Source organism: Pavona decussata, unplaced genomic scaffold (assembly GCF_977016875.1).
Source record: "Pavona decussata unplaced genomic scaffold, jaPavDecu1.1 SCAFFOLD_21, whole genome shotgun sequence".
In the NCBI taxonomy this organism is placed as follows: domain Eukaryota; kingdom Metazoa; phylum Cnidaria; class Anthozoa; order Scleractinia; family Agariciidae; genus Pavona; species Pavona decussata.
In genome coordinates this window covers 2,294,556-2,313,581 of record NW_028145444.1, presented here as the reverse complement: position 1 = coordinate 2,313,581, position 19,026 = coordinate 2,294,556, and the positions used below count along the sequence as shown (strand labels likewise).

General features: G+C 36.2%; 2 protein-coding genes and 1 long non-coding RNA gene across 5 annotated transcripts in view; 1 reads left to right on the top strand and 2 right to left on the bottom strand.

Annotated features, from left to right (window-relative positions):
- Positions 1 to 719: 719 nt before the first annotated feature.
- LOC146486188 (tetraspanin-4-like) lies at positions 720 to 11,811 on the bottom strand. Its single transcript, XM_085099142.1, has 8 exons — positions 11,704 to 11,811; positions 9,367 to 9,446; positions 7,919 to 8,110; positions 7,768 to 7,842; positions 6,625 to 6,729; positions 2,741 to 2,896; positions 2,178 to 2,261; positions 720 to 906 (listed from the first exon to the last, which is right to left on the bottom strand). The coding sequence occupies exons 2-8, from the start codon at positions 9,424 to 9,426 to the stop codon at positions 841 to 843; spliced, it is 738 nt and encodes a 245-aa protein (XP_084955268.1). The 5' UTR covers positions 9,427 to 9,446; positions 11,704 to 11,811; the 3' UTR covers positions 720 to 840.
- LOC146486189 (uncharacterized) lies at positions 3,317 to 4,344 on the bottom strand. The gene is made up of 2 exons (XR_014860030.1): positions 4,252 to 4,344; positions 3,317 to 3,505 (listed from the first exon to the last, which is right to left on the bottom strand). It is a non-coding gene; the product is annotated as an uncharacterized LOC146486189 (long non-coding RNA).
- A 498-nt stretch (positions 11,812 to 12,309) lies between the features above and the next one.
- The window catches only part of LOC146486186 (nucleosome assembly protein 1-like 4), a 29,761-nt gene continuing 23,044 nt past the window's right edge, over positions 12,310 to 19,026 (top strand). For 2 of the 3 annotated variants that reach the window (XR_014860073.1, XM_085099345.1), the window contains exons 1-3: positions 12,310 to 12,457; positions 17,866 to 17,921; positions 18,459 to 18,511. Coding sequence is in view for 2 of the 3 variants with exons in the window: in XM_085099345.1 (XP_084955471.1) it covers positions 17,873 to 17,921; positions 18,459 to 18,511 (102 nt within the window). In the remaining variant the exon portion in view is untranslated. The remainder of the gene's footprint in view (positions 12,458 to 17,865; positions 17,922 to 18,458; positions 18,512 to 19,026) is intronic. The other variant, XM_085099353.1, reaches the window with a different exon arrangement.

Genomic DNA, 19,026 nt, shown 5'->3' with positions numbered 1-19,026 from the left:
AGCACTCTTAATCTCTTTACAATGGCCAATTTAGTTAACAAAAAAACAAAACATTTGTAAAATGAGCTATTTGACGTTTGACAAAAACGTCTTTTGTTCCCAAACTATGATGAAGCTACTGCACCCCTTTCTTAACTGAACACTCACTCAAAACATTTCCTCCCATATTTTATTGTCAAACTTTAATACCAGCTACAAATGAGGACCATAAGCAGGTCTGACCTGTTACAAAACTAGTTTTTAGTCTTCCTGACTACATACCCTATATAAATCCAGGCCATGCAAAATGCATGTTAAAATACGGACTACATATTTCACACCTCTTTCATCTCCATCAACTATACGTGCTAATATATGGAAGAAGTGGGAACCAATTTTACAAACCAGCAGTGGCAATGACACTCAACACATACAAGAACCATTAATTCTTTCACCCACAATATATTATTATTATTATTTTTAACCTACAGTTTTAAAAAAGAAAAGAAACAAACAAACAAACTCCCCCACGTTGAAGTGCAGCTCAGGAGCTTTGATTTGAATAATAATAATTAAGGACTCCGTCCACAGAATCAAAAGTTAAAAAAGGCCCAACACTACAAGTCATCCTTTATTTTTTTAGGGATAGAAAAGCAAGAAAACTACGCAAGCATATGCATGGCACAAGGCAAATGTCTTTCACCAAAGTAACATTGAATAATTTTTAAACTTGGTGTAAAAACATTTGAAAACCACTCTTAACAAAAACAGCAAAGCTATTAATATTGCAGGAAATATTAAATGCAGTACTGGCATTGATCACATTTAGTTGCATTGAACTAAAGCAACATGATTCACGAGTTATGCATAGGTGCCCTCCTTGCCTATCTGGCAAATCAAGACCATGGCAAAAATCATTCCAAGAATCTGAGGAGAACAGAACAAGAGAATGAATATTTTAACATTCACTGAATTGGAAATTTATGTGATAGTACTTTAAGGCTGGTGAATGAATGAGAATGATGTATTATTCAAATTGACAAGGGCATAGTCGGAAAAAAGCAATCTGAGTGCTACTATCAGGATTCAAACCTGAGACCCTCCAATTTCAAGTTCGGATGCTCAATCTACAACTGAGCTACAGGAGACTCAAGGGAGATAAGGCCATTAAACTAGGTTCATGGGACAAACATCCTGCATACTAATAAGAATTGAATGCCAATGTGTGTTGCATTTTGATGCACAATGGGATAAAATATAATAAATGTGATGGTATATTTTAAGCCTGGTGAATGAATGAGAATAATGTATTACTCAATTATTGACACAGCCTGCCTGTGTCAATTAGAATACATCATTCTCATTCACTGAATTATTCATTTTAATAGAAAGAAGCATCCACATCAACGTGAGAGAGGTATTGCACTGAAATACTGATGTCTTGATGTTACCAGATACTGTCAGTCAGTCAGTCAGTCAGTCAGTCAGTCAGTCAGTCAGTCAGTCAGTCAGTCAGTCAGTCAGTCCTGCAGTCTGTCTGTCTGTCTGTCTGTCTGTCTGGAAACTGAGCCATCAGCAGTGGCTGGTTGAAGTTTGAACTTTAGAATCCTCATGTTGTTAAAAAGGTCACAGTTACCACAGTAACAGATAATGATAATTGGAAACTGTGTTAAGCAGATGTTTGTCAGTAACATTCAAACTGCCCTGACTACATTTCCAACTTGAAGAAAATATTGATTATTGTGGGATGAGAAAGAAAGGGAGGGAACCTGTGGACATTCACTTGATACTGCTGTTCCATGATACCGGACTCTGGTTATCATGATCTGAATGGTTAGACAAATGATGTTTGACAGCTTAGCAAAGAATATTGATGCATTGAATCAATTGAATGCCCCCAAAGCCCCCCTTGGGAGCCTGTTCACAGGCTACTTTTTTTGTTCTCTAAATATCTAATTACCGGATAGTTAAATTAAGAAAAGGCCAGAGGCCAATTCTTTGAATTTCAGCCTCCCAATCAAAAAGTAAACACAGATTGAGTCAGTTTCAAATTTAACAATAATTCTGTTCACCAAATCAGAGCTAATGTGCAGCAAGTGAAATTTTGCAGTCAAATTTCCACTTAGCATAGTTTCCAACCAAGCCTTTCAATTATCTAAAGAGATTAATTATTAGAAAGTAAGAAAAACTCCATTCACCTGAATGACTACGACAGCGACACCTACACCACCAACATAGTACAGTTTGTCCTTGAGCAAATCGATCAGCTTGTCCTTGCAGGGCTACAAAACATACAACATGAAGCAGACAGTAGGAAATATTCACCTCAATTTTCTTTTTGGATTTCGAAGCCCTTGATAAGGCCTTCTTTTCACTTATGTCCAGAAATGCACCTAACCCTGAATTTGGGTACTTCATACAACACAGACCTTTTTGTTGCATTCATATGACTTCCTGTTTGACAGATTTATGTCTTTTATTAAGAAGTAAGGTTAAGGAACACCTTGTGATGTCTATCTGATATAGTTCATGAATAAAGTGCATTTCTGGACATATCTCCTTCTTTTGACACATAGTCAAAAGCCATGCAAAAATACCTTTAGAAATTCTAAGTGTGTTTTGGACCATGCATCCTGAGATGAACAGAATGTATGCGCAGTACATAGCAAAAGGAGGCAATTTCCTAATAAATGATTTCAAGAATAAAAGCGGTGCGACTTGGGATGGGTCAGAAGCAGACCTATTAGTACATTATACATACATCTTCGTAGATGTTAGATAATTTGAGTGGTGCCTCTCCACATTTCTTGTCGTCTTTTACGTCAGCTTTGCAGCAGCTTTGTGGAACACTGTGAGTTCCATTAAATTTCTTTGAATGATACCAGTCTGTGTAGTTCTTCCAACCACAGCACTTTTCCTGAAATACACAGATCAAATTAACATTTACATATAGCAAATTATTGACTACGTGTTCCAATTGCACTAATTCCAACAATGCTTATTCAAAGAAAAATAATAGGCCATTTCTGAGTTGCTTTGAATGTCAATAAAACAGACAGAGGCTAAGTGCAAAGCTTTTATTATGAAAATAAGTTTTCATTCATATGCAAACAAAACTAGTTTTCAGATGAAAAACTTTGCACTGAAAGCCTTGCTTTCATAATGAGGTCCACAGCAACTATTTTTTACTGACACCTCTTTTTTGCAAGCACACATATTTTGATAATTTTTCTAGATAGCTTCTTTGAATTAACTTATTATATAGTTCATTACTTTTATTAACACATTGTATATAGTTTTATAGTTTATCTATATTGTAAATAGTTTTTGTTAGTACTGTATATCCACATTGTTGTTACCGGTACTTTTTATAGTATATCTACATTGTAATTAGTGTATTTAGTGCTCAGGGCTGCAATTGATAGCTGCATGCTTTTAAGCTCCTGAATGGACTACCCTGAGCTTTATAACTAAATAAGGGTGTCTGCCTGTCTGTCTGTCTTTGATGGTGTTTGCTATACTTAGCCTCCCACGCAGACGTTCTTAGGGGTTTGTCACGCGTTCCTGCCCCACGAACGTCTGCTGAAATGAACAGCCACTTCCGTTTGTCGGCAAATTGCCTTTGTCTGAACAGACCAATCAGCATTGACTCATTATGACAAGTAAAGCCAATCACATACTGCGAAACAATGAAAATCATCAACCGTGGAGATATTTTTCAACCCCGCTTCCGGACGTGCATATACGATTGAAATTTTTCCTTCCACAACACCCTTTGCATTTTTTTCAGTGATTTCACTGAGAGAAGCGACAACAATTCCAAGATTTGCCAGTTTGTCTACCTGGTCTTTCATAAGATTTACAAGCGGCAAAACCACAACAACAATCAGTGACCAGCAGCTCCAAGAATTGAATTGTAAACAAACAATAGAGCTTGATAAATAAGTGACTTTCCATAACCAGTTGGAAGGTTTACGAACACATCAGTTTTCTTCTGCCCAAATTGCACTATGACTTCTTTTTGATACGCATTCAACTCCCTTATACCAAACGTTTGGCACACATGACCAAAAACAACATTTAAGTCCGCCATCCTGTCTCAGGTAATATTTTTAATATCAAACACGAGTTTACCCAAAGTTGGGAAACGGCTCCTAATTGGTCCGCAGTCGACGAAAGGAAGTGGCTTGTTCGTTTCAGCAGACGTTCGTGGGGCAGGAACGCGTGACGAACCACTAAGAATGTCTGCGTGGGAGGCTAGCTATACTTGACATGAATCTAGACACTTTCATTCCATTATGGATGATGTCAATTAAAATTTTTTCAGCAACTCACCCATTTTCTTTACCAAATTGGCCTGATTAATTGGTATGTGTAAATGTTTTAGCTTGTTGTTCCAAAACTAAATACAGAATGATAACTAGTCTTCGTGCCAGAATACAGCTTGTTTGGAACAACTTCAATTTCAAGGCAGAAAAATGCCCTTACAAGTCTTGAAGCAAGGCAACAGCTAAAGACAAGTTTGACTGCACAAACAAATGTGACCTCACATACATTAACGCTTATCCACTTATATGGTGTTAGCTATTTTAATGCCCTTAGAAAGAATTCCCACTGTTCAAATGCTAAGTTCATCTGTAGCACTCGAATGCTGAGTGATGTCCATTCAAATGCATAGAGAAACGTACCATTCAAAACTGTTCGTGTGCCAAGTCTTACTTATTTGAACTCCTCCAAAAAGTTGAAGAAATTTGCAATGGATCGAGTGCTCCTCCTGTTGTCCAGCGAGACCGTCTTTGATGGTGACAGAAAATAAGTAATGCAAACATTACCTGACTTAACTTTACTACTCCATAATAGGTCTCTTTTGGTCAGGACAGTAAACACTTATGGATGTCTGGCCGTGTTGACACTACATATACAAACATCAAGTGAGATGGATGTGTGCAATGCATGCTGCATTTATTTCTCAAATAAACATTTAAAGATAAGGCTTAAAGCTCTTTCACTGAATTGTACTCTTTCATTTTTAACTCGTGAATGCGTGCATGCGCAATGAACGAGTTATATAGCGATGGTTTGGATAGTGGGGTTTTCACTTTGTTGGTGGGTTTTTAACTTTCAGGCTTGCCCAGTGAATGAGTGATCATAATGTAGCAGAATTTCACTCTGGCCCTGGTCAAAATTAGCTAATTTTGCATTTTTGAAAGGGTGACACACCTCTTGGAAATGGTGAATCAAAAAAGGAACTTCTAACGGATGCTCGACAGTTTCAACAGCGGAAATCAAGCATTAATGGCGAAGAAATTTTTTTTCGATTTGTGGTTTTATTCAGTTTTGAAAGAACTGAAGTGTTTTAAATTCAATTAGTGGGGAAAAAAATGAGTAAATTTTTTTCAGGGCACATCAGAATAATCTTATTCAATCTGTAGAGAATAATTTGACGATCATTTAGTGCAAGAATGGAGATTTTTCATTAAATCTGAGCAAAGTTATAAGTTTTTTCATTTTTCCACAAAGTGTGGTGTCTTAAATTCAATTAGTGAAGTGTCAGCATGAAGTTTGAATTTAAAAAAAGCAAAAATGTTTTAATCAGTGCATCAGAATAACCTTATTCAATGTGTAGGGGATAAGTTTACAATCATTTTAGTACAAGAATGATTATTTTTTGTTAAAATTGGGCAAAGATATAATTTCTTTTAGCTTTCAAGGTAGTGTTGTATCTTAATTTCAATTACTGACAGAGGTGTCATCTGAGTTGGCTCACAGGAGCCTTAGATTTAAAATATTTATCTAAGATTTGATTTTCAGCTTAAAAAATTAAATTAAGCGGCAGTTGTTCCCGGGAATGATCTCTCACAACCACTGCAGGTTTTACTTGGGACTTGGGGACACAACAAATATCACGTGACGATATACACGTGATGATGCATACCTAAGTAATGCAATGTTCATCACATGAACACAAAGTTTGTTTTGTGAAAGCAAAATGCAGTTCTTAGTTTTATGGAAGTTTAGGGAATGCCAAAGGTACCCAAAATGTTTCAAATCATGTCAAATCAAGTTGCTTTTTTTCTTTGCGTAGCTCACTGTTCGCTTTGAATCTGTAAGAGAGTTGAGTGAATAGTTCAGTCTGAAGATTCAAACATGCAAAATCTAACGAGGGACAGGAAATATAAAGGATTTTATGAATCATCACAAGTTTTAATAACACCTGAGCCTTTGCCAAGATGATATTGTTCTTTGAAATAATACTTAAATTGGAAAGACTATTATTTTCTTGCCTCGAACCGTTACGACGGACCATTGGAATAACTTTTATTACTTGTTTGCATGTTTAAATGTTTATGCCAAATTATCTGTTTGTAATTTTTGTTTGCCCATTTAAGCTAATCATTTCATAAATTTTGTTTGCCCATTTTAACATTTATGTTCATCTGTTCAAAAAATTTTGTTGCCTGTTCGAACGACTATGAAAAGCGTTTGAACGCCTTCCAAGAGCGTTTGTTTGCCAATCATTATCTGTTCATTTTTACCTGTGAAACGGATAAGTGTTAGAATAAGTGTACAATTTCCTGCGTGAGGTCACAAATGCTCTCCCAACATTGAAGAGGACATGTAGAATATACTGCAATGTTTGCTTACTGTTTCCTGGAGTTTGTCCATTGCAGTGGTGGTTCCTTCACTCCCTGATTCACCATAATGTGACCAAAGCTCATCTCTGATATTGTTATCAAGTTTCTCTTCCAGCTAAATAAGAAAACCATTTGACCATTTAACACTAGATACTATTCATAATGATAGTACTTCTACTAGTTAATATAATGCAAGTAATCGGAAGGTCTTAGGTTCGACTCCTGATAGGAACACTCGGATTTCGTTTTTCCAAGTATGCCTGCGTCACTTTCTAGAGTAATCATCATTCTCATTCATTCACCAGGCTGGAAATATACCATCACATTTCTTTCATATACCACACGTTCGACATTCAAATCCTAGCAGTATGCAGGATGTTTGTCCCATGAACCTAGTTTAATGGCCTTAGCTCCCACGAGTCTCCTGTAGCTCAGTGGTAGAGCATCAGAACTAGTAATCGGAAGGTCTTAGGTTCGACTCCTGATAGGAGCACTCGGATTTCTTTTTTCCAAGTATGCCTGCGTCACTTTCTAGAATAATCATCATTCTCAAATTCAATACTTTTTTCAGACTTTTTCCAAACCATTAATTTTTTTTCAGGCTCAAATCACACTCCTAAAAGAGAAACAATTCGGGTTAACATGAAATTAAGTTCACATCTGATGGGCTGAGAAAAATTTCACTTAGCAATCAAGTAATTGTTTTGCAGCTTTCAATGAAACTCCAGACTTTTTCTCATTTTCCAGACTTTATCAGTTTATTCTCCATACTTTTTGCAGGTCTGAAAAGCTTGTTTACAGATTAATTCCATTCATTTTCAAGAATTCCAGAGTCTATTTACACTTGAATGGATTTACAACATTTCTGACAAAACAACACGATCAAGAGATCACAGTCTTAAGATGAAACCCGGGGATGAAACCTGTACATGTTTAATGCACTCTAGACCCAAACTTGGGACAGTCTTAACCCTTTAAGCCCTATGAGTGATCAGCATTACACTTCTCCTTGAATACACAAGGACATGTTCACACAAGATAATTTGCTTGATATTTTAACAACTTCTCCCCAGTTCTTCTATAGGAAATGTACAGGTGCAGCTAGGGAGAATTTCAAAGGGTAAAGGGTTTATAGCATATGACGATAACATACCTCTTTAGGATGCTGATATCCCATAACAGCAGCAGCAATCTCCAATGCGAGAATTACAAGGAGGGAGATGAAGAACTGCACACAGAAGACAAGGCAGACATTATTTTAAAATCCACACTGATGGTATTCGCAAGAAACAAATTATACTTACAATCACCAGCATGCATCTGTTTTCTTTCCAGGCTCCATAACAACCCAAGAATGCAATCAAAGCAATTAGAGCCCCAGCAGCAATCATAACCTGAGGTCCTGTTGCAAATGGCACATCTGTCGAAAGGGTGACGTAGTCGCCAAACTTGATGAGAGCCCAGGCTCCGATACCAATCAGAAGGCCACCGAACACCTAACAGTAGGTAAGGTATTAAATAAAATAATGTACAGGGCTTTCACTGCTTCAAGAATAAGTCACAGCTGAGGCACAGGCATCCCACACAGCTGGTGATCAAACTCCTATTTTATCAGCAGGCTATATTACACTACATGTATACTACTTCTACTCCACAGATGGGATGTAAGACTGGCCATCACAGACTTGAGACTTTGAGCAAACCCAAGATTCTGTGAAGTTTGTAACCCACAAAGCACAATCATCACACTTATATATTAAATAACTATTTATACACCATGTAGTATATGACCATTAAGCATTCAAGATTCATATTAAGTGCTTCACTGATAAAAGTAGCAAGAATTCCTTATGTTATAAAGCCCCTTTGAAATAAGCCCCGCCCCCAAAAAAGAAAGCATCCTTCCGCTTAAACCCTCCCACGCATATGCCTTTGGATTAAAAAGTTATGATAAACCATTAAATTTTAAGCTGTTTACCTTTCTAAGATTTGCAAGCTGTTACCAGCTGTTTTATTGTCAAGCCCAACACATTTTTAAACTCCAAATTCCCTGTAACAATAACCTCCACAAACTCCCACCCCTAGACAATTTCACTGGTTTACAGATTTTAGAAAATGACGGTTCACCCAACAATTAATATACACCAGTGAAATTGAGAATAAAATACAACCCTTCTAGAGTTTATTGCAAGTACTCCTTCCTGCCTATCTCTACTCTCATCTCCATCAATCTTTAACAGGGTAAACCACAACTGCAAGTAGGTTGAAGCTGTTGTTAGTAGTGCAATGAACCCAGGGTTTGAGACTACCGCTAGCCCAACTAGCCACAGACTAGTAAAAGGTCAGTTTCAGCTGGTAAGTTTTGCTCTTTCAAAAAAGCAGTATAGAAGCACTGCAAGGCCAAGAAAAAGAGAAAATTTTAAAGCAATTAAAGGGAAGAGAAACTGATTAAGACTGTTAGTGAACGTCATAGACTTCAAGTGCTGCTTTAATTAAAACAGCTAAAAGGAAACAAAAATTGATTCACTTTTCCACGTTTTCCTCTTACGAAAGTGACAGATGGCAGAATCTGCTTCATGCCACATGTGAATGAAAAGTTTGTTTTGGTTAGTAAAATCAGACCTGTTAAAAGTTAGTCTTGAGCCCTGACAATCAGTTTCAACAAGAGCTGCTGGTTATTGTACAGGCACCACTCATTGCAAAATGACTTCTTTGCATTTAGGGCGAAGACTGCAAAAAGCTTTATACTCACAAAGAAAATGAAGTTGAAGAAAACAACCAAGAACTTGATCACTTTTGCACAACCTTCCATGTTTGGTTTTCTTTCTTGAACTTGAAAACAAAATACAGAAATAGTAAGATTTTAATAAAAACACCTACATAAAGCTGCATAAATTAAATAACACTCACCAAATCCTTTTATAAGATAAATATTTCAACTATTTTACTGTTATTTTATGGTAATCGATATTGTTCACACCCAAACCAGAAACTTCTTTCAGAACTTTTTTACTAAAAATTATAGCAATATATGATATGACCTTGACACTTTTTAAACAAAAGAATTGTGCAGAGTGAAGGCAAGCTCACAATGCTTATATGTTATAAATTAAGTGAAAAAAAAAGGTGTTTACTACTAGCCAAGACTATTTTGACCTGAACATTGGTATTTTAGGCAGATTTAAACACACAAAAATGCAAATAACGTATGACAACCACATGTAATCAAGTTTACAAATATTTAATAATATACGGCAAATTGTTTTCAACTATATCATGTGCAGTGATGCATGCAGAGAAATAATAAATTATTCATTACCTTTAAGTACAATTTCCAAACAACTCTGCATGATTGAATTTTTAATAAAACACTTTTTGACTATATTCTGATCATTGCTTAATAAAATTAATATAAACTCTCTCGTTACCGACATGCATCCATACAGAAGAAGAGACAGCACACCATGGGCTATAAGACAACGCCTTCAACGCTGTTGTTAGATACATGTTTTAGTACAGAATTCAACACGGTGCTGACTGTAGTGAAAAAATGAGTAAGACATCCTAAAATCACAGCTAGAATTTCATGATCAAAGTTATTTCTTATCACTTCTGGCAGATATAGATAAAACAACTACTGCATAAAAATTAATATCAACTTTGTCAAAATTCAATCACATATTAATAGCTTTTGTATTAGATTCAATTTGCATATTGCACAAATAATATTACATTCTATCTAAGTTACTTGTTTATTTAAATTAAAAAAGTTTTCACCACTAAAATTTTGATTTTTCTTATCTAATTTCTAATGTGTTGGCTTTTCTTCTAGAAAAGTAATTAGCCCTCTGGCATAATATATGTAATGCGTGAAACAAAACTTGAAGTCTACAAAATAAAATTGAATTGACTTTCTTTTTTGGCTAATATTAATTCTAATAACTAACAGAAGATTTTGGGAAGTTACATTTTAAGATGACAATTGGTGATAAAAAAGTGACATGTTTTGATGACTCCATGCCATTATTATCAAAATTAATGTAAACATGCAGGGTTTGAATAAATTATACAGGCAAGTATTGAAATGCCAAAATGTAGACAATACATTCAAAACAATATTATAACAGAGAACTTCATACAGTTGGAAGTTACACAAATGAATTTAATAAAACATTCAAACTTAAAGGATATGATAATCACATGAGACCATCTGAAGGTCATTCAGTTTTCAAAGGACTAGAATTTTCTGTGCATTAGGCACTATATTAAACGCGTCGAGTGTAAAATCGCATAGTAAGAAATCTTTAAAACTAGTTAACTCACAGACAAAAATAGCACTTTAATTAGGAATACCATGCATGCGTCAAGCTAATAAAATTAATACCGGCTATACTACGGCTGTAGTAACAGACAACAAGACTACTCTCGAAAACTATTTTTGAAATACAAGAGTAAGCGATTCTGGGTGTTTCTGATGCCATAAATCCCTTCAACGGCGTAACCTGGTAACATCGTGACTTGAGGCTAGCGGTTAATTGTATTGAAACCCAATAGCAGGTAGCTGATAAACAAATTCAAGACCAAACCCTTATATTACAGGCAAGTACAAGAAGCATTCTTTGGAAAGGATTAGGCGCGTATTTGAACCAAAAATGAAGCAAATCTTATTTTGCACCTGATAAATCAAGTTCCTTTATACTACATGTCAAAACGAGAATTCATACAGTCTCATGAAGCTACGTGATCCCTCGGGAGATTAACTTGCATTTTGACCTGTCGACTTCGAAATCGAAGGAACTAGTCGATTCTAAAGCTGTATGCATACTCCAGAACTTTATAGCACGATAATACCTACAGTACAAGGTTAAATTAAGTTTAAAGCCTTTGGAGCAGTAAAAACTGAACAAACTACGTTTCTTAGGGACCAAATAATCCTGCTTGATCTTTCACATTCGGCACATTTTGCAAAGGACGTGATCACCAGTTAGTTGTTCAGGATCGAAATCAGTGAACTTTAAGCCCAAAATTACACGCAGTATTGACAAAACTAAAATAAATTTAATTTTATGGCAAAGTGAAGATGACATACCTTTTACAGTGAGAGAAGTTCTCTAACAATGCCCGCACTCGCAGGTCACCTGAACATCAACACGAACACGAAAGGGGTAAGGTGCAACGCCTATAAATGCAAGCGCCTTCAGGCCTGGGGCGACGCTTCCCATTGGCTGCTCTTCCACCCGCGCGGACTCCACGAGATCAAATAGAAATTTAGTGAGGGGAGGGGAGAGACAGGAAAACAAAGCAAAGTTCGATGACCTAAGCTAGTAAAAATGCGGGATTAAAAATGCGGGGGTGTCTTTGCGTAGGTGTCTCGTTTTGGAGAAAATGAGCTTGCTCATGACTCAATGATCAATAAATCCATTCCGGGAAGAAATTTTAAAATTGGATTTGCTGACATTGTAACTGGTTGGGCCCATGATATGATAACCTAACCTGTATATCACCGGTACGGTCTCTTCAAAAAGATGTCGGACAGGGGCGCTTATCGCATCGACATCTCCAACATGAACAGCTGAAAGTTAATTAGACGCAAAAAAAAAAAAAAAAATTCAAAAACAACGGCCTGATCCCAGCTGATCCCTCGACTAACGGGATTTCCCGGTAGATGCGCGGGATTGCCCGATTATTTGTTGATCCCTCGTCCCAGTCTTCTGCGTTTGTTAAAATGCTGACCGAAAAGTTTTACGTTATCGCTGGCGCGGGAGATTTCTTCACCTCGTGGCTGCAAGGCAGACTCTGAAAACCGGACGGAATTTATTTCCACCAAGGTATCTCTGTGATAGGTAAGTGTTAATGAAAACTTAGCATCCTATATCGAATATGCCTCAGTCATAACGAGGAAGTGAAATGTTTTACTACAAAAGCCCAGTTCTGTTTGAAATATAACAGGTTTATGAGTGAACTGGAAATCTGCACGATCGCTCTAATTTCAAAGTTGTTCATCTCGATTTAAGTTTAGCTTAAGCTTAAGTCTTATATGGCTAAATTCTCGGGCTTGTTATTTTATTTAGAAGAATTATGCATGATATTCATGAATCGAGACTGTTTGGAATCGGATGACAGTTGCTAAAACTGTGTTCATTTCCATTAGTAAACGTTCAAGATACGAGCATGCCAACATTGAAATGTACATTTTTTTTTGTATAATAGGCTTACTGGAGTATCGGGCTGGTTGCAGTTGTTAGTCTAAGGGGTTGGTTTGGAACTTAAAAAGCTTAACATTTGCCGGGCAAAATTGGTCTGGCTTGTTCGGTTAGTTTTGTGGTTTATCAAATAGTCAATTTATGACACCATGAAGTGAATACAACTTTTTGTCTTAATTATTTTAGACGTGTAGTTCCCGCCCCTGACACAAATTAATTTTTTTTTTTTGGTCAAACATTGTGCTCCAGGGTGTACTTGCTCACAATACCCGTATGGGTGCGTGCCACCCTACGGGGCAATAATTTTGCAACCCCCTGATCTAGAATATAAATTGTGCAGTATCCATATTTGTGGTGCTCTCTAGAATGGGATATTAAAGAAATAAAAAACGCACCGAGTGCATTGTTGAGTTATATAAGCACGCGGGAATTTTTAAGAACACTCGAGAAGTGCAGAGAGGCACGAGCTGTAGGCGAGTGCCTCTCTGCACTTCTCGAGTGTTCTTAAAAATTCCCAAGTGCTTATATAACTCAACAATGCACAAGGAACAAGTTTTTTATTTCTTTTATAAAATATAAACAATTGCAACTCCTCAGACAAGTGCGAATTTTAATGAATCAACATCAAGTTTCTCCTTGCAAGAGATAACGCGTAATTTAATAGCGCGCGCTCTTGCCGATCACGAAAGGGCACGCGACAACGCAATCAAGTAAAAAGTCAAACTGTTTTAGTTTTTCGTCACGTCGTAAGCAAGTTTAAGAAGTTAACTCCAAGTCAAGTTTAAGTTTTAAGGTGTTGAGAGACAAGTTGAAGTTAATTAAAAGTCTGGAAACATCAGTACAAGAGACTGTTCTTTGCAAATCGCTAGAGTGACAGCGCATTCTGTCTCTGAATTTCTCAGATTTTTCACAGGCAAGAAATCTGACGTGTGCTCAGTGCATATGTACAATTATAATGCACGCACCATACGTATGCTTCGTGCATTGTGGAGTTATACAGAACTCAGTTTGACCAATCACAGTGCTTGCTTGACCCTGGCTATTTTATAATATGTAATAAATGCATGTGAGGTACAAAATGTTAGCTGCAATTTTAACTTTCTTGTTTTCATAGAGAACCAGAGAGAACTACGATATGGTTTTGAAATTCAGTAATTTTCTAGTATGTTGCATCAAGAAAGTTGCCCATATAGAACAGGGTATCATTTTGAATGTAAAATCTTTTTTAAACTGGAGTCCCAAGCAGCACATACCCACCAAGAATGTACTTTTTCAGTTCATTAACTCGTGAATGCGCGCATGCGCAATGAACGAGTTATAGCGATAGCTGACTCTGGACTTGGTCGGTCGATCAGTCGATCAGTCGGTTTTGTCGTTAACTTTCGGGCGTGCGCAGTGAATGAGTTTTAAATTCAATTAGTGGAAAAAACACGCGAACATTTGTTGTTCATGGCGCATCAGGAAATTCTTATTCAATATGTAGAGAATAATTTGACGATCATTTAGTGCAAGAATGGAGATTTTTCGTTCAATCTGAGCAAAGTTTCAAGTTTTTTCAGTTTTTCAGAAAGTCCGGGGTCGTAAACTCAATTAGTGAAAAAAAAAAAAAACGTAAAAATTTGTTTCACGACGCGTCAGAATTCTCTCATTCATTCTGTAGAGAATAATTTGACAATCATTTTAGTGTAAGAATGGAGATTTTTCGTTGAATCTGAGCAAAGTTATAGGATTTTTTCGTTTTTTTCTACGAAGTGCGGTTTCTTTCAAGAATTAAAAATAATTTAATTTAGAAATAATTTAATTAAAAAATAATTTAATTTGTCAGTTTTCACGCGAAAGTGGAACGTGCCATGTCACGCATCATTGACGTCGTAAACAAAATTATGCAAATGAACACTTTAAGATCTTGTCAGCTTTCATAGAGGTTTCAAAGGGAAAAAATGTTTCATTTTCGAAATTTACAACTGGTAATTTATGGGAAAGCAAAAGGACGCGGTCGATAAATAATTCTTATTTAGCAAGAGCTTGTCATACTTCATTATTTTTACTTGACGATTGCGTGGACTGAACTCCAAAGGAAAAATTTCACGCATTCTGATGTCGGGCATGAAATGTAATGCGATACTTTGTTGAACATATTTCCCTTTGTGAGATCGGCTTGCCCTACAGTAATTTTGTAATTTTAATTCCCAAAAAAACTTCACTTGCCGGGCAAGTGATGGTCAGAATCCACTAGCCCGATCGCAAAATCCAGTAGCCCCGGACTATCGGGGACACGAATTTGCATGACGTAGCCGCACATGGCACGCTTCTATGAACTTTGAAAAAAAAAAGAGACACGTGATTTTTTTTTTTTAATCGGCGCATCAAAATAATCTTATTAAATCTGTAGAGAACAGTTTGACAATCATTTTTATAGTACAAGAATGGTTATTTTTCGTTACATAATCGGGCAAAGATATAATTTCTTTTAGCTTTCAAGGAAGTTTCCGTAGCCGTCTAAATTTCAATTACTATGTGTCATCTGCATTCACGAGTTGGCTCACAGGAGCCTTTGATTTTATTTATTTTGCCACATACTTTACAAAAGCGATATACAAGTGGAAGAAAAAAAAGATTGATATAACAGAGAAAGTGACGAGGAAGCCTTTAGTAGAAACCGTAGGGCTTGTAGAATAAGGCTTCCTTATTGCAGTGGTGTTACATACATAACAGATTTAAAGACTGTGAGATGCTTGATACAATTACAGTTGAAACAATCACAAATGAATAGACAGAAATCAATAAATTGACATTGAAATTAAAGATAACTTGTAAGGTTAAAAATAGTGTTGATAGATAGAAAAGAGGAAAGAGTTACAAAGAGAGAAGTTACAAATGTCTCTCCAAAGAATTAAAGTACAGGCGAACCTTCCGCAAGCGACCACCCATAATGTCAAGGATGTGTGGTTGCTTACGGGAGGTGGTCGCTTACCAGAGGTCAGACCACAGGGGGTCTAACTTTCGGGTAATTTACATATGGTAATTGCAGAGACTTAACCCTTTTGCCAGTGCTTATCGAAACCCATAGTAATAACTTTTCTTTGCTACAAGTATGTAAGACTGGTCCAAAATTATTCTAGGCAAAAAATCTCAGGGTCTATGGTTACTCCAGGTGGCGCTGTCTAAATTTTTCAGGGAATGGAACATAAGCAAAAAGGTAGCAAAGAAAGATAAAAGATAAGAGAGTTTTTTTCCTACAATGGATTCAATCTGATTAAAGTTTATTTCAGTGTGAAGTGTAGTGCATGTGTATTTTGTTAATTGTTTCAATGCTAAGCTATATCTGGAGACACTTCCGTTAGCTCCGACCGACTGTGAGATTTATGGCATCCGCTGTGATGATGTTGCCAGTATGCTACAGCGACACAATTTTCAATTTCGGCTCGGGAGAGATACAGCAGATTGTGTATCAAGTGGTCGCCTACGGAAGGTTAAAAACAATTGAAAATTGTCAATCATCTCTAAAAGTGGTCGCTTACTAGAGGTGGTCGCCTACGAGAGGTTCCATCTATAGTGATTTTACTTGAAAACTTTTGGTATTTTGGAAAAGTGGTCGCTAATGAGAGATGGTCACTTACGAGAGGGGTCGCAAAGGGAGGTTCGACTGTACTTAGGTCCTTAATAGCAGGTAGAAAATTGTCAGGCATTGGTTTTTTATTAAAAGGCAAGTTACATGTAAAAGCATGAACATTTCTTATGTTTTAGGAATGAGTTTGATTATTTGGAAGGAATGCATAAATTTACTGGATAGAAGAGAGTTTTAATTTATAAAATTTACCTATTTCTAATGAATGAATGAATGTCATGAAGGATCTGAAGCCGGGTATCAAAATTAGACTTGTTATTCTGATGATTTGTTTATTGTAAAAAATTATCACAAAATGACAAAGGTTAGTTTTGTAAGTTGATATCACCAAACAATGTTGCAGTGATAAAGATATGGATAAGTCATTGAATAGTACAGAATAGAAAAGATCTTCTCTTCAACTGTTCGAGTTCTTGCTCATTTATGTAGACTTGCAAGTTAAGATCCTCTCTTTTCTGCCATGGATTAAAAAAACGTGAATTTTGTTGTTGTTAAGTTTAAGGAGAGCTAATTTGCTTTCAAACCAGTGTGATAATTTCTTGAGCGCAGGGCTCAAAGTATGGACTAAAATGTTTGGGTCCTTATGAGATAGAAACAGATTTCTGTTATCTGCAAATAACACCAGATCAATACGTTTGGATAATGTTATTTAAATTGTTAATATATAGTAGAAAAGGCAAAGGGCTGAGAATTGAACCTTGCAGTTTTCTGCACAGAATGCTGTGATTGGAGGAAGAATGGCTATTAAATTCAACAATAATATTGTAATCTGTTAGTAACTAAAGATAAGTTTTAATGCTAGTAGGTGAATTCCATAATACTGTAATCGATTTTGTCCAAAAGGATATTATGGGCAACTGTATCCAAGGGTTTTGAAAGATCAAGAAAGACACCTATTCCAAGTTAGCATTGATCCAAGGAAGAAATTTTGTCATGCAAATCAATCAAAGCTAAGGAAGTGGAGTGACCCATTCTAATACCGTATTGGTTATTGAACAAAATACTCAGTGTATGCAAATATATTTACCAGGTGCATATAAAATAACATGTTTCAGGAAATTTAGAAAAACTAGAAAGAACCGAGACAGGTCTGTAGTTTGCAAATAATAACTCAGATCTCCAGATTTAAATAAGGGAATCACACGAGCAATTTTTATATCATCAGGGACAATACCATGAGAAATGGATAAGTTAATAATATGAGTCAACGGTTCCGCTGTAGAGTCAATGGTTAGCTTTATGGTTGACATGGGAATGTTGTCGTAACCAGTTGCCTTATTGGCTGCAAATGTTTTTGAGATAGCGGTAATTTTGTCTTGAGATACAGGATCAAGTACCCCCAGAAGATGTGCACTACTTGCAACATAAATTATATTTTGTTTTAATGTTATTTTATGAATGTTATTGTTTTCTTCAACAGTACCAGCATGTCTGACTCAGGTAGTGAAGGAGACCAAATGGGCAGCTCACCTCCAAGTATGTAAAGATGAGTGCTACAAAAAAGAATGATTTATAATTTCATAGCTCATTTTCCAAAATTAACACTTTGGATAAATATCAAGTTCAAGTTTCAAGTTTATTAAAAAATTCAGAAATTTAGCAAAAAGAGAGACTGGCCCGCAGGTCTTATAAAAACATATATGAATGGCACCAAAAGAAAGTAATCCTCAATGGCTTTATTTAAATGGGCAGACTTTAGGACTTCTTTAGCTTTTTCAGTTAATGTGTCTTTTTGGGAAAGATTTCCAGAGAAATCATCAAGATTCCATTCAAATGCCAGACACTACAAAGAGGAATTTGAATGTTCATTTTATTCTTGGAAATACTGGTCATGCATGTCATAGATTAACTATAACAATAAATTATTGCTGGAATTACAATAGACTATTGTTAAGGAAAAGTACTTCAGACATGTCTTTACTTGCATGTACAAGGGCTTTGTGAATTTGGGCCCTGGAATATTTGTCTATATTTTGATTCCTGACTTTTTTTTTTTTCATTCCTTCTCTTTAGATGATACTGCTGCCGCGCTCATGAGGAATCCTCAAATTTTAGCAGCTTTGCAGGTTTGTCATTATCATCATTCCTCTTTATTGACAAATAACTTTTCTCTATAGACTTAAAGTTTGAGTTGAATCTTCTTGATTTTTATGGTCAATAATTGACCATGAAATAACTATTATTTCTGGACTTCATTTCTGCAATAAGCAAACATTTGGTAATACATAAGCAAGTAAAAATCAATGATAAAATTGAATTTACAGTTCCAGAAAATATCCATACTCTCCCCCACGGAAGGTTTTTTGTTTTGCATCCCCCTTCCCCCCAGGAAATTCCAGTTTAGCTTCATACTTTGCTTCTAAACTTTTGACTTTTAAAGAACCCTGTCCCCTAGGAATTTTTCAATGACCTTCCATGGGGTGGGTATGGATGTTTTCTGGAACTGCACAATGACATTTCCGAGTCATCATGCCATCAATTTCAAGTTCAAAATGATTAGTTGAATAAACTGTCAGACATGCAAGTTTTGTACACCATTTTTCCTCAGCGAAGCATCTCTGGATCCTGTGCTGTGAAACCT